Below are 14,051 nucleotides of genomic sequence, written 5' to 3' on the forward strand. Positions count from 1 at the left end.
TGTTTTGAGTGTTTTGCAGTGATCGTCGTCGAGCAGTTTGCGTAACAGTCAAGATGGCAGTCGAATCTCAAGTCAACGATGGCCAGCAAACGCCTGTGGCGGAGGAGTCTGGACCGAGAACAGGCACAGAGGCTATGCGAAAGCTATGGACGCCTCGAAAGCTTGGTATCGCTATTGGATGGTGGGTATTTCACTCGCGTATTGCAAACTTTGCTAACAATTGGTAGCCTCCTCGTCATGAACTTTTTCATGAACCTCAACGTGTATACCCAAAACGTCTACGAACCGTACGCGACTAGTCATTTCGATGGTCATTCGCTTCTGGCCACTGGCGCCATCGTCAACGGCCTGGTGCGAATCGTGGGCTACCCTCTTCTCGCCAAGCTTGCCGACGTACGTCTCCTTTCTACTCATCAGCTCGTGATCGCACTAACATTAATCCAGCATTTCGGTCGACCCCAAGGCTTCGCGGGAGGTGCTTTGTCAATGGCCATAGGCAGTGCCATGTACGCGGCTTGCCAGAACGTCGACACCTTCCTTGTGCGTACTCTAGTTAATCCCACGTCGTCGACTAAGCTGACATCTCTAGGCTGGAGGAATCTTTGACTCGTTCGGTGATACGTGGTGGAACATCACTCAACAAATCTTTGTCGCAGACGTCACCAGCCTGGTAAACCGAGGTCTCCTGTTCACCCTCCCCGAATCGCTTTCCGCCATTCCTACGCTCTATGCTGGAACGTACCTTGGCGAGCACATGCTCTTGTTCTCATCTTGGAGATGGGGTTATGGCATGTGGGCGATCATCCTACCCGTCACTTCGATCCCGACTATCTCCATGATGCTCTGGATGGGCCGTCGGGCCAATAAGATCGGCTTGGTTACCGAGCGATTGTCCCTCCTTCATGGCGCTCCCCCTGGTGCCGTCGGCAAGGTCAAGCATATCGCCACCCAGCTTGATCTCATCGGTGCTCTTCTCCTGATCGGTGGTTTGGCCATGACTCTTCTTCCCATGACCATCGCCGGACGCAGAAACACCGACCGTTGGGAGGAACCATCATCCATCGTCCTCCTCGTCGTCGGTGTTTTGACCTTTGTCGGATTCCTCGTCTGGGACGGAAAGTTTGCTTCCAACCCCATCATCCCTTACCGAACCATTCGAGAACGCAACGTCATCATCGCCTGTACCTCTGTTATCGTCATCGCCATGTCCGACAGCATTTACAGACCCTTCCTCTCCAGTTTCCTCCAGGTTGCTGGTCACTACTCCCCAGGAGCTGCCACACGAGTCGACAATGCCCAGCGCGTGGCTTACAACATCGGTGCCCTGTTCTCTGGTCTTTGCCTCAAGTACGTCAAGCATACCAAGCCTTTCATTATGCTTGGTGTTGTTTTGATCATCCTTGCTTCTGGCCTGCCCATCTATCTCACCAACATTTCCGGCACACATATTGCCAACGAGCCAACCTTTATCGTCTCCAAGACGCTACTTGGAGTTGGTCGTGGTCTTGCCCAGGTCTCTTTGCAGGTCTCCCTACAGGCAGTCCTCGCCAACGAGCAGATCGCCGTCGCTACCGCTGTCTACCTCTCCTCTCTTGGCTTTGGCTCCAACCTCGGTGTTACCATCAGTGGCGCCATCTGGAACTCCCTTCTTCCCAAGAAGCTTAACGCCAACTTTGGTGACGAGGTTGGCGGAAAGATTTTTGGATCTATTGTCGTTGCTCAAAAGTACGAAGTCGGTAGCCCCGAGCGAAACGCCATTGACAAGTGCTACCGCCAAACACAGCAGACTTTGGCTATTGGATCCGTCTCTGTGTCTGCACTTCTACTCCTCCTTGCTTTCTTGGTGCAGAACGTTAAGCTTGGAGAAGAAGATACCAAGAGAGCAGCACAGGCAGATGAGGAGCTCGCATGGGCCATTAAGCAAAAGGAGGCCCAGGAGGAAGAACCCGCTGAGCCCGTTGAAATTGAAAGACAGCAGCGACAGTAGATTTCCTAAGCCAGGAATGCTCGCATAGCAGCTATCTAGTTCACAACAATAAGGCATGAGTGCCTTTCGTGTACCAATATCCCGTACCAGTAGCTGGGCCCCTTAATGACAAGAAATATTAGATGCCAGCCAATGTCAACCCCAAACCAGCCACACTCATCGCACCAGCAGCAACACCCCATCCTTCATCGGTTCCCTCAAGACGTGAATAGTTCCAGATAGTATAAGACACTGCAGAGAAACTCGCCAGAATTTCCCCAATCAGCTCTGACGACAAGTCTCCGTAGATCTTCAACCGCACACTCTCCTCGTCAGTTGAGCTAATCGTCCCCACGAGTCTGTCATATGCATCCATCAGGACGATCCTACGGGAAGTCTTTTGCATCTCCTTGTCTTGAACGCTGCGCACGATCCAAGCTAGTGGGCCAGCACAACTAGTCCAGACCATGTAGCCGGATTTGCTTGAGATTTGTCCCTTGATACCAGATCGACGTGAGACGTAGCTGACAACTCCATCCGGGCCTGTTGTAAGTGTGTGAAGGATGTAGTCCCTTGAGGTTGCAAATACCTGAGCTGTAGCAACCTCTCGGTTGACGCCCTCGGCTGTTGACACGCGGATGTGAGGAGTCGACTTTGAGGGGTCCCAAGACGCCATCGACTTGATTTGCTTGCTGTCTGGCTTTGCTGGAGTCGCTGTCATGGGCTCGCCCGAGGTATACTCGACAGGGTCCCCAGCCGCAAGACCAGGCCAAGTGATATAGTAGAGCTTCTTGGAAGATGCCACATCTGTAGCCTGGGAGGGAAACTTGCGATCGCCTTGCAAAAGAATCTCAAGGGTTAGGGATGGAGTGGAGGAGATGAAGCGGATGGCAAAGTTGCGCAATGAGTCCTCGTTGAACTGTGGTGGCGGTCCAAGAGGTGATGGCATAATCTTTCGTCCAGAGTCTCCCTTCTCTGTGGACTCGGCGTCGACAAGAAGTGACCGTTCCAGATGAAGAATAGGGTTATCGTACCACGGTACAATAACGAACCGGATCCCACAGCGAGAGCAGTAGTGGCTCAGGAAGTAATACGTAGGAGCTGTCATGTACCCGCAGTTACATGCAAGACAGGCCAGGATTCCCATCAGGCAACTCGTCGTAGCTCTATCGCGTGTTAGCTCTGCAGCTGAGAGCGATATAAGAACTTACTGTCCGTTGGAGGTCAACTCCATGACCCGTATTGACTTGCCAACATGCTGGCAGGCCGGACACTTGACCATCTCTGGCTCAAGGTTGAGACGACTGATGGGAATGACTTGGGAGGCCATGGTGACTGAGAAGATTGGACAGCACAACAATCCACGCTCAACCAAAGCTTCGAAGACGGGCGCCCTTTTGTTAAAATAAACATTTCAGCGACATCCGAGAATCCCTTTATTTCCCCAGTTCCAACCCCCCAACGGAGTAAAGGACCCGCCGCCAAGCAACTGTGAGCCTCAGCTGAGGGAGAAGATTGCTAAAGTCCGATCCCACGTGGCCCAGGCGTGATGATTAAGAGGAGCCAAGGGTCTTGGCATGCATTCTCGGTTACTGGATAAAGGGCTAGGAATGTCCAAATTGCCAACGTGTCTTGAGTCAATAGTCTGGTCTTTCCTAAATGAAATGAATCAGGTGTTTCTGGATTTACAAGGCAGATTCTCTTAATCCTGGCTGCTGGTCATGAACTGGACGAGACGTCGGGAGGCGATCCGAAACACCCTGGTTTCGAGCAACGTGCTTCAAGAATGTTGACAAAAAATCCTTTCCGAGTGATAAGGGTAAGACAAATGAAGAATTCAATAATAATTTATCAAGGCCCTAGACTCTGAACTTCGTACACGCGCGTCTCTATTTCGCCTGGGGACATGGTTCTCGACTACCGAATGCCCTTGACGCCTTCTGATGGCAATAGTCGCGAGATAAACAATGGCCAATCGTATACGGTAGCTGGCTATGATAGGTCAGCAAAAACGCATGGACTCCAGCAATCTTTTGACGCAGCCTCATGGAGCAGCGCGGGACAATCCATCAAGAACAGTGAGCCGGGCTTCTTTCACATTTTGGTCCTTGAACCAGCAAAGAATGCAGCCGCTTACAAGCATCACACTACCTGGCCGTCGTCAGCGGGAGGCAGCTAGCAAGTTGCTAACAATTCACAATCCAAAGGTCAAGCCGTCGCGACCTTCAAATCCTCTCCGGGTAGTCTGTATTTCCGACACTCATAACACACGCCCGATACTACCTCCAGGGGATCTTCTCATCCATGCCGGAGACCTGACAGAGAACGGTTCCTTTGAGGAAGTGCAAGCCGAGTTGAAATGGTTGTCGGACCAGCCGCATACATACAAGGTCCTCATTGCAGGAAATCACGATGTCCTTCTTGACGAAGCCTTTCTCACCAAGTATCCGGAGCGACGATACGGCCTAAGCAAGACGAAAGCTGATCTCGACTGGGATAGCGTCATCTACCTCGAGGATAGTTGTATCGCACTCGACTTTCCACCAACTGAGCCAATTAGGGACGTCACTCCAAGCTCTGAACCTCGAAGACTCACAATATTCGGGAGTCCCTGGACACCACGGTACGGGACGTCGGCGTTCCAGTACCGGCCTGACGATGAACTCCACTGGTCCACTCGATTCTCCTCCTTGGATACCAAACCGGATATCATCATCACTCATGGTCCGCCAAAGCATCATCTCGACACGCGCGACTTCCATCGAGCGGGATGTCCATACCTAGCCGAGGAGATCGCTCAAATCCGGCCACGCCTTGTCGTATCTGGACACATCCATGTTTCCTATGGACGTGAAGATGTAGTCCTAGATGGCGTACAGAGAGCATACGAGGAGGTAATGACTGGATGGGCCGGATGGATGACGGTGGGCTGGATGGCGATTCTAGTGCTTTTGGCGAAACTGAAGGGATTAGTTCTACCAGCCCTTAGTCAAGAAAGGACTGTCTTTGTTAATGCTTCGGTCGTCTCTGGGCCCAAGAATGTTCTCACGAATGAGCCAATTGTGGTGGAACTCTAACCCAACTTCATCCTCTTCGCTCACCTCGTCATATGCCCTGTTTTCTAGGCTCTCAAGCATGTTTTTACTAGAGCACACCCTTCTCATGAGAAATACCGTTTACATGCATTCATTCTAATAGTTGACCCAGACTCATGACCCCATAACCCAAGGAGATATTTACAAAAACTCGACCCTCTCTACCCAACCTTCCTTTCTTATCCATACACCCGCTTAAGCACCCTTGCTCTTAACCGCATCTAAAGAATCCAAGCTGAGTATCTCAGTCAAAGCATCCCTCTTAACACACTTCTCAAACGAGAAACTGCTCGCGAGCTCCTCTAGCTCCTCCTTGCTCTTTCCCCTAAACAGCTCCGCCATCTCCCAACCCGCATACTCGCTCATCAGACACTCACGGATGACTCGCTCAAACTGTCGCTCAAAGGTCCAGATCTTGGGGTATCTCGTGTTCTGGTAGGCGGGTAGGATGTCTTCCTTGAGCTTTGAGAGGAAAGGCTCGTAAATGTGCTTGGCTTCGTCTTTGTTTGCTACGCCCCAGAAGTCGAGACCGAGACGTTGCTTCTTCTCCACAAAGGGAGCGATGAGTTGCATGTATGTTGACTGAGGGTCGACGTAGACCATGCCTTGGTAACCGATATCCTTGTAAAGCCAGATGGACCAGCTGACGTCAGTCTCCTTGTAAATGTTAAGTTGTTCCTTGAGAAGGGCGAATCGCTTGGCGTTGGTGGCAACGGCTGTTTCTCCCTCCTTCTTTTCATTCTGGTAAACGGGTCCAAACTCTCCGTTCCAGATAGGCACATTCTTGGCTCTCATAAACTCGACCTTTCGTTCAAAGCTCTGTCGAAGGTGGTCTCTCTGCTCTGGGGTATCTTCGTACTGAGGACCGAATGGGAAACCAAGCATGCTATAGTCGTGGCAAGCATACACAGCATTGGGAAGAGGGTTCTCAGGGAAAGCTCGGAAGTCCATGGCGTAGGTGTTGCCGTCGATAAAGATCATGTGGTCGGGGTCGATAGCTCGGATGCTCTTCTCGGCGCGCTCGTACCACTTGATCAGCCTCTCGCCAAAGTATCCCGACTTGTTCTTGTGAGGATCGGCAGGCTCGTTGAGAAGATTGTAACCAGCCACCACGGGGTTGTTCTTGTAGTGTTTGGCCAGAGCCTCCCACAGCTGAATGGCTCGGTCTTGGTGGTCCTTAAAGTCCCAAAACATAGCTCGCGCAATGCCAGAGTCGCTGTGCCAGTCCTGGTTCTGACCTCCCGGGACGGCGTGCATATCGAGAACGACATAAAGGTTGTGTCGAGCGCAGATGTTGACATATTTATCCAGCAGATCAAAGCCCTCTTGCTTAAGCGTGTCGGGGCTGAGGTCATCCATAAAGTGTCGGTAGTTGAAGGGAATTCGGATGCAGTTCAAGCCCAGGGAGGCAAAGTAAGCGGCATCTGAGTCGGTAAAGAAGTGGTGGAGGAGTCTGTCAAAGAAGTATGTGGCCATCTCCTCTCCCAGAACTTCGGCCAATTGAGCGCGATGCTCGTGCTCATGTCCAGAGTAACCGGTGATGAAGTTCTCCATGTTGAGCATGCCACCAATAGCAGCGCCTTTGAGAACGACAGTCTCGCCTGCCGGGTTGACGATGCGGCTTCCATCTGTTCGCAACATAGTGCAAGAAGATCTCTGAGGGGTTGGTCTCTCAGAGACCCTGTAAGAGCCCTTGCTGTCTGCGGTCGCGACCATTTTGAAGACTCTACGGTGTCTGTGTCGGAGGTCTTTGTCGGGGGAAAAGATTGAGTAGAATGTGTAAAAGGCAGAGAAATATTAATTCAAGTGCCCTACACAGTTATGCTGTCTTGATTCAAACATTCAAGTTGCAGCACGAATCAAGACTTAAATGGTCAAGGTCCCAAGTGGGTTGGGGTCCTGTGATCGCTTAAAGGCGACACTCCCCGACGCTCTCAGGCCACGCCAAGGATCGACATCTCACTTGACCTGGGGAAACCATGGGCCAATTCAAGAGGATTTAGCCGTCGCATTTACCAGTTGATCGATCGATTCAAACTTGTCCATCAAAGCTACATTCCCCGGATCAGCTGTCAAAGCTCATCATGACCCCCTGCAGGAACGCCCTCCGTGCGGAGAGCTCTGGGGCCTCGTCTTCCCATGAGCTGAGGAGGTACATGATCTTCTGCACCGCTTCGTGCCAGCCCCTCGGCATCGTTGCCCCTAGCACCCGCCCCCCGAGGAGGATACCGGCAGACCGGACGCAGGCTCTGATCAGCAGCCACGTCCCGTGATGTCGATGCAGCATTCCGACTTCATTCACTTGTACTCGAATAACGTGATACTCCAATCCTTTATCCGCGTATTCTTTACCAGGGAGGTCCAGTAACAGCCCTCTCTCGAGAGCGTTAAAGTGTGCCATGACAAACGCCCAGTAAATGGCTTCGAAAAAGTTGACGAGATGTCCTCGAAGAACAAACGTGCACACATTGTCTTCTGTAGGTGGTCTGGAAAGACAGAGCTCTGGTGGTAGGCTACCAGCCCACTGATGAGCCTGTGTCTCATAATCCGGTACCCTTGCGGCCAGATCCCTGAGGAAGTCCAGGTTAGAAGCAGAAGAACGATGCAGCTCGAGTATTTCGTTCGCAATTCGACTGTAAAGTCGTCGCAGAGAAATCTCAGCCAGATAAAACAGCCATGACGCTCGCTGTCTGTCCGAGTCTGTCGTCTTGTTCGAGTCAAGCGGATGAGGCGGCGTAGGAAAAAACGGAGGGTACAAATTGCTCGAAGAGTGGTGAGACTTGTTAAAATCCGGCAACATCAGCTCCGACCTCAATTCGTGCTCCGACTTCCACGAAGACCAATAAATCGCCTCCTGCTGCGTCTCATCAGCAGCAGGCTGCACCATATCCAGCCCCGAATCTCGTCTATGCGCCCTCTGCAGGAACGGCAACGTCTGACAAGCAGCCAGAGCCTGCGAGAAGAACCTCCAAGCTTCAAAAGGCTGAAAGTTGCACATCAGAAACACCCCAGACAGAAAGAAGCACTGCGCTCCGATTATGTCCGATTGCGTCATGAGCGTTCCGATCCTCTTCTGCGCCGCGTGGAACAGCTTCTGGGCCTCGAGATAGTTTGCTGTATCCGGCTTAGACCCAAGGCTCGGTCCCAGGGGAGTGGCAACCTTTCCGAGCGCGCAGATGAGCAGGGCCAGGCACGAGTTTGCCGACCAGTCTATCCCTTCCATGATGGTGCTCGTGACGAGCTGCCGGGTCGCCGTCTCCTCCAGGATGGGGTTTTTGCAGTGCACGTGAGTAAAGAAGTTGTCTAGAAGCATTTTCACGCTCTGCGTGTCCATGTCGACAATTCCACTCAGTGGACTGCATCCAGGGGAGTACGAGTCCCGTGGCAGGGCAGGGGAAGCTTGGAGGCTCTCCTGAGGCGAGTGCTGAGCGAGGACGGACCAAATAAGCAGACTCTCCACCTTTTCCGGAAGGATGCTCCTGAGTGGAATATCATTGAGATCACCAATAGGTCTGGCAGGTGAACTCGAAGACGATTGCATCTCTTCATTCTGACAAAACGCTGGAGAAGCATTGACGACAGCTTCATTTCCCAGCCCCTGCTCGGCACGCGGCTCTTTGATCAGCCTCTCAAGCTCATCTAATCGTTCGAGGATCTTGAGACTCGCGGGGTCAAAAGCCGAGAGGTCGACAGGTGACTGTATGCAGGTCGCGCCGACGCTGAGGCAGTAAGAGCACGACGGCTTTCGATTATCGCATTTGGTCTTTCGGGCTCGGCAGACCTGGCAGGCGGCGTTCGCCCTCTTGCGCGGGTAAAAGGCAGTTCCGCGAGCTGCCGGCCTCTTGCCAGGGGGACGGTCTCTGTCTACCGAGGTCTCGTCCATCTGTTCAGCTTGTTTCGGTGGAGTCATGGTGTTAGGGGTAGTGGTAAATCACGGTCAGTGTCCGTCGGGGAATGTCGCCCCTTATAAGAACCGCTGGAGACCGCCGGCAGAGACAAACGGCTCACCCGCTCAGCTGGAAAACCTTGTCGGGGAGTGTCGCCCTTAACGGCCAGACTGGGTTAAGCGGATCCCCCACATTCCAGGATCCACGCGACAGCTCCAATAGCTTCTCTCCCCACAAACCCCAGACCGGGCCTAGACGAAGCTCGGATGTCAGTCTTGTGACTTTGAAGAGCTAATCCTGTCAGGCCATCAACTGTCGTCTTTAGCCGGGTCTTGTGGTTTTTCGACATGGCGTTGCGAGACGACGAAAACCGCCGGTGACCAGCGATTATTGTCATGTCACGGGCTGTAACTATATAATGCTCAGGCATCATCCCAAGATCGAAAAGCTTGGCCCAAGAGACTCACCGGTCTTTCACACAATCAATTGAACCATCACATCATTCTTCACATTTACAGCTTCTCAGATCATGGCAGCTGAAGACATCTCCCCAGGAGGAAAGCCCTCGTTTGCCCTGGAGCCGAAAGCCTCGGGTGCCGAGTTTGCGGACCCCAAGGCCGACGTTGTCAATGCTGATCGTCAAGCTGAGCACGACTTGACTCTTCGACAAGTCCTCCGTCACCATCCAGCACTTATTGGATGGTCCTTTTTCTATGCTGTTGCTGCCATTGGCTGGTTAGTTGCATTCTGATTGATCGTGAATAGATTACTGACATTGTGCAGGGGCTTTGATGCTCAGATCAATGGCGCCGCCATCTCGGTTGAATCCTTCCGTCGTGACTTTGGGTAAGACAATTCCACTCTATTTTACTACAGCAACAACTAACAATATGTAGATACGTCCAAGATGGAGTAGCAATTCTCCCTGCTGATTGGCAATCTGCCTTCAACCTCATCACCAGCGTCGGCGGCTTCTTCAGCGGATTCCTCTGCTCCTACCTCTGTGACCGCATCGGCCGCAAGTGGTCCCTAGCCATTGGCCTCGTGTTTGCTACTGGCGGCATCTTTGGAGAGGTCTTTGCCACCTCCAATGCATCCTTCCTCATTGCCAAGCTCATCCTTGGTTGTGGTCTTGGTTTCTACCTCACCATTGCCCCTCTCGCAACCTCCGAGATCGCACCCGTGGTTCTCCGAGGTATCGCTACAGCCGGTGTAAACCTGGGTATCGCCATCGGTCAGCTCGTTTCCAACGCCGTCATCAAGGGATTCGGTGAGAGACCTGATAGCTGGGGATGGCGTGGACCCTTCTGCACACAGTTCTTTTTCGTCATCGTCCTTGCTGTTGGTCTGCCATTCGCTCCCGAGACACCGTGGTACCTTGCTCGAAAGGGCAAGCTCGACGAGGCAAAGAAGTCTCTGATTCAGCTTTACGGACCCAACATTGACGTCGAGGCCAAGCTTGCCGCTATCCAAACCACCATTGCCGAGGAAGATGCTGCCCGAGCTGAGGAGGCATCGTGGTCTCAGTGCTTCAGAGGTACTGATCTCATCCGATCCCTGATCAGTATCGGTGTGTTTGTGTGTCAACATCTTGTGGGTATTGTCTTTGTCCTCGGCTACTCAACCTATTTCTTCCAACTGGCCGGTCTCGCCGAATCCAGCAGCTTTGACATGGGTGTCGTGGTTACAGCCTGTGGTGTCGCCGGCAACATCTGCAGTTGGTTCGTTGTTAACTCATTTGGTCGTCGCAACATCTTTGTTATTGGCATGGGCGCGCTTACGGTACTCCTATTCCTCATTGGAATCATGGATGTTGTTCCTACTGGCGCTGCCAAGTGGGTGCAGGCCGCATGCAGTGTCATCTACGCCTTTGTCTACTTTGCCACAGTCGGAGCCATGGCTTTCGCAGTCCTGGGAGAAACATGCTCTCTGGCTCTCAAGGCCAAGGCTATGGCCCTAGCCACAGCTACTCAGTCCGTCATGGGTATTGCCATGAACGTTTCTATCCCCTACATGGTCAACCCAGACGAGGGCAACCTGAAGGGCAAGGTCGGCTTCATCTTTGGTGGTCTCGGTCTGCTGGGTATGATCTGGAGCTGGATCTTTGTTCCTGAGCTCAAGGGAAGGCGATACGATGAGATTGACAGGCTGTTTGAGCTCAAGGTTAGCCCGAGGAAGATGGCTACTTATAAGCTGGAGTAGGCAGCGCTGGGTTGATGGTTGACTGAGAGTTGACCAAGATGTAATTGGGTGGCAGTCGAGTTGATTAAATTTTCGGCGATAAAATCATGGAGTTGCGATAAGATAGCGAGTGCAATTCCACATTATTCGGTTCTTTACAAGTTTGATGGCCAATCTGGTGATTGCTCCAGAGTAAAGGGATGTGGTCTTGTGCAACAAGGAGTTAATGCGACGGAATATTACGGTCGCAACTATTGTCCATTCAGCTGCCTCTGATACCCCACCTTGCTTTGCAGAAAGAAAACTACAAATCTCATATCACAAGTGGAGGTGCAAAAAGAATAATCGGCAACCGTCGACAATCGCAAAAAGAAACATTCTGAGATGATGGTCTCTGGACGAACGGGGAATCGAACCCCGGACCTCTCGCAGATCGTCTTCAGAACCAGAAGGTTCAGAGATGCGAAGCGAGCATTATACCCCTAAACCATTCGCCCGATGAATTGTGAATGACGCAACGCTATTGAGTCTGACAAACGCTACCCAAACTGGGGCCGATGGGTCAATGCCCACTTGGCGGCTTTTTTTATCTGGTCAAATTGGATTGTGCTTGGTAGAGATAATATCTTTGTTGTAGTAGGAGACATTTTAAATGGATAGATGCTTCTATTGTGATTGTGTTGTTGATTTCGCAGGGTTGTATCTAGATAGGCAAAGAGTGAAGACAGCCACCGCAAAACAAAACAAAAGCCAACAGAAATGCCCCAATCGCAAATCCACCCTGAATGTCCCCCATGATCACGGTGTAAACCACGGCAGCGACAAGAGATAGAGTAAACCCAATACATCCAAAGAGAAACACAACGAATGTGTCCAGGGTCTCGACGAAACTGATCCCCCAGCCAGTGGAACTTCCTTTCCTTGGGCAGGCACTGAGTCGTTTTCTCATCTTTTTCGGGATTCTGTTAAAGAGCACAGGAAGCACTTCGGCGTGGTCTGGATTCTCGAACAAGTGTGACAGGAGGTTCGGTCCGATGGGTGGATCCAAGTCTACCTGTTCAAAGTCGTATTCCACCCTGTCTTGTCGTCCAGGCAGCGAAGGGCATTGTTGGATGTTGACAAGCTCGCTAAGGAAGAACTCAAACTGTGAGGGTTAGTTATATGGAGTGCATATTCATTAAAGAATGAGCCTACCTTGACAAACTCAATCGAGGTGACTCGTCTGAACCACCGCCACCTGTAGCCCTTTCTGCACTTTGAGTATGTTCTCCGCAGCGCCTTGAACAAATCACGGTCCGAGTGAATCATGCACACATCGGGCTGATGCGCTTTCGTGGCCCTTTGCATGAAAGGTGCACAGATTAATAGAAACCTGTGCTGCGGGTCTAAAGAAGACGGCTCTTTGTTGGACGTAATGCGGCATGCTTCGCCTGGCATTGGGGCCTTGTCCGTGTCTTGTTGGTGCTTAGGAAGGTTTTCTGACCCCTGCCTGCGAATGGGAATTGACAGGACGTTCTTCACCTTGGAGATAAAGTGGCTTGCGTTTCCAGTAGACGATGAGTCCGCTGGAGCTATGCTCCTCGCCATTTCCAACGTCTTCTCCTTGTAGTTCCGTAGTAGTGTCTCCAACTCTTCTAGAGCACCTTCTTGCTTCTCGAGGTAGTCATCATGGCCAGTCTGACCGCATTGCTGTTCCTAGTTAGTATCTCAAGTCTTAGATTGAGGCGGATTCACTCACACAAGACCACGAAAGACGACTCAGTGTGGGATGTGCTGGAGACCCCCAAATTCGCGAGACCAGCACCTCAAAACATTGCCTCAAGGAATAAAGCCTCAGGGAAGGCTCCTCTGAAACTGAACTCTTTGCAACGTGCAGTTTCATTGCCAGAGTGAATTGCTCAAATGCTGCCCCCTGAAAGATAAACTCGTGCACGCGCTCATACACGATATTCCTCTCTTCATCGCTCCTCTCTCGTTCCTCATCTACAATCTCCTCGTCCTCGGGAAGCCCAACAGAAGTGAATACGTCAGGTTTTTCGAACGGGTCAAGCTGAGCGGCATGGCAAATGACGATTCTTTGGGCAATGTTCAATCGTGCTGTTCGGACAAGTTTTGCAGCGTTTTGGTGCAGACGGGTCTCGGCTGCATTCTTCAAATCGGCTGAAAAGCGTTTTAGAAGCCTACAGATTTCCCTCTCGGCGAGGTCTCTTCGACAAGATGTTCTGACCACCTGTGGCCAGAGATAGCGTAAATTAAAGTCGTTGAGGATGTCTCGAAATAAAGCTTCGATGGCCTCTTGATATGTCTCAACCGGGATGGTAAGGCTTGTTGATGGAGCCGAATTACCGCTCAGAATTGACTCGTTATCCGAAAAGTTGTCATCACCCTCATCGCCCGAATCCTCGGGATCGATCCCTGCTTGACTCTTTTCCTTGATACCACCACTTACGCCCCGGCCCCGGCGGAGGCCGTCGCAGGCGGGGGCGTGGGCTGAACAGGCGTAGCCAACGAAAATAGTACGTCGCTCAACGGTGTGTCCTAGACGTCCGTAAGAAACACAGCGATCGATGGCATGCTGATAGTATAGGCAACGGCACGCCGAGTATAGCTCAATGATTTGCCAGCACATTTTGAGCGAAAAGCGCCATGTCGACAAAAAGGGTTTCTGTGTTGAGGGACTGAAATATGTCACGCTTCTTAAATCACAATCAGGCTCGGCTGAATCTGCCCAACAGCCTGCAGGTGGGCTGTGAAGCAATTCCTTAACCGCTCCAATTAAAAAATGCCTTTTCAATAAGGCAGTCTAGAGGGCATTTCAGGCAAGGAATAGGCTATAGGTAGGCGACCCAGGAGCAAGAGATACTTGACGTTTTTCGTCTGGGAGACTCTCCTACGTGTTTTGAGTCCCTCGGGCCTTTGACC

At 51.7% G+C, this 14,051-nt stretch overlaps 7 protein-coding genes across 7 annotated transcripts; 3 read left to right on the plus strand and 4 right to left on the minus strand.

The window, feature by feature from the left end:
* Window positions 1-53: 53 nt before the first annotated feature.
* NECHADRAFT_84400 (uncharacterized protein) lies at window positions 54-1,987 on the plus strand (the record flags this gene model as incomplete). The annotated part of the gene is made up of 4 exons (XM_003043676.1): window positions 54-181; window positions 228-393; window positions 445-540; window positions 590-1,987. 4 exons carry the CDS (start codon window positions 54-56, stop codon window positions 1,985-1,987), a joined length of 1,788 nt encoding a protein of 595 aa, XP_003043722.1.
* A 118-nt stretch (window positions 1,988-2,105) lies between these two features.
* Window positions 2,106-3,296, minus strand: NECHADRAFT_84401 (uncharacterized protein; the record flags this gene model as incomplete). The annotated part of the gene is made up of 2 exons (XM_003043801.1): window positions 2,106-3,132; window positions 3,178-3,296. 2 exons carry the CDS (start codon window positions 3,294-3,296, stop codon window positions 2,106-2,108), a joined length of 1,146 nt encoding a protein of 381 aa, XP_003043847.1.
* A 793-nt stretch (window positions 3,297-4,089) lies between these two features.
* On the plus strand, window positions 4,090-5,043 carry NECHADRAFT_47993 (uncharacterized protein; the record flags this gene model as incomplete). Its single annotated transcript, XM_003043677.1, has 1 exon — window positions 4,090-5,043. One exon carries the CDS (start codon window positions 4,090-4,092, stop codon window positions 5,041-5,043), a length of 954 nt encoding a protein of 317 aa, XP_003043723.1.
* Window positions 5,044-5,256: 213 nt separating this feature from the next.
* Window positions 5,257-6,777, minus strand: NECHADRAFT_48184 (uncharacterized protein; the record flags this gene model as incomplete). The annotated part of the gene is made up of 1 exon (XM_003043802.1): window positions 5,257-6,777. The coding sequence occupies one exon, from the start codon at window positions 6,775-6,777 to the stop codon at window positions 5,257-5,259; it is 1,521 nt and encodes a 506-aa protein (XP_003043848.1).
* Window positions 6,778-7,126: 349 nt separating this feature from the next.
* NECHADRAFT_48150 (uncharacterized protein) lies at window positions 7,127-8,944 on the minus strand (the record flags this gene model as incomplete). Its single annotated transcript, XM_003043803.1, has 2 exons — window positions 7,127-8,604; window positions 8,671-8,944. 2 exons carry the CDS (start codon window positions 8,942-8,944, stop codon window positions 7,127-7,129), a joined length of 1,752 nt encoding a protein of 583 aa, XP_003043849.1.
* A 533-nt stretch (window positions 8,945-9,477) lies between these two features.
* Window positions 9,478-11,150, plus strand: NECHADRAFT_95951 (uncharacterized protein; the record flags this gene model as incomplete). Its single annotated transcript, XM_003043678.1, has 3 exons — window positions 9,478-9,683; window positions 9,732-9,794; window positions 9,845-11,150. The coding sequence occupies 3 exons, from the start codon at window positions 9,478-9,480 to the stop codon at window positions 11,148-11,150; spliced, it is 1,575 nt and encodes a 524-aa protein (XP_003043724.1).
* A 682-nt stretch (window positions 11,151-11,832) lies between these two features.
* Window positions 11,833-13,758, minus strand: NECHADRAFT_48363 (uncharacterized protein; the record flags this gene model as incomplete). Its single annotated transcript, XM_003043804.1, has 3 exons — window positions 11,833-12,273; window positions 12,324-12,824; window positions 12,868-13,758. 3 exons carry the CDS (start codon window positions 13,756-13,758, stop codon window positions 11,833-11,835), a joined length of 1,833 nt encoding a protein of 610 aa, XP_003043850.1.
* Window positions 13,759-14,051: the final 293 nt, after the last annotated feature.

This window comes from Fusarium vanettenii, assembly GCF_000151355.1.
Source record: "Fusarium vanettenii 77-13-4 chromosome 9 genomic scaffold NECHAsca_27_chr9_1_0, whole genome shotgun sequence".
Classification (NCBI taxonomy): domain Eukaryota; kingdom Fungi; phylum Ascomycota; class Sordariomycetes; order Hypocreales; family Nectriaceae; genus Fusarium; species Fusarium vanettenii.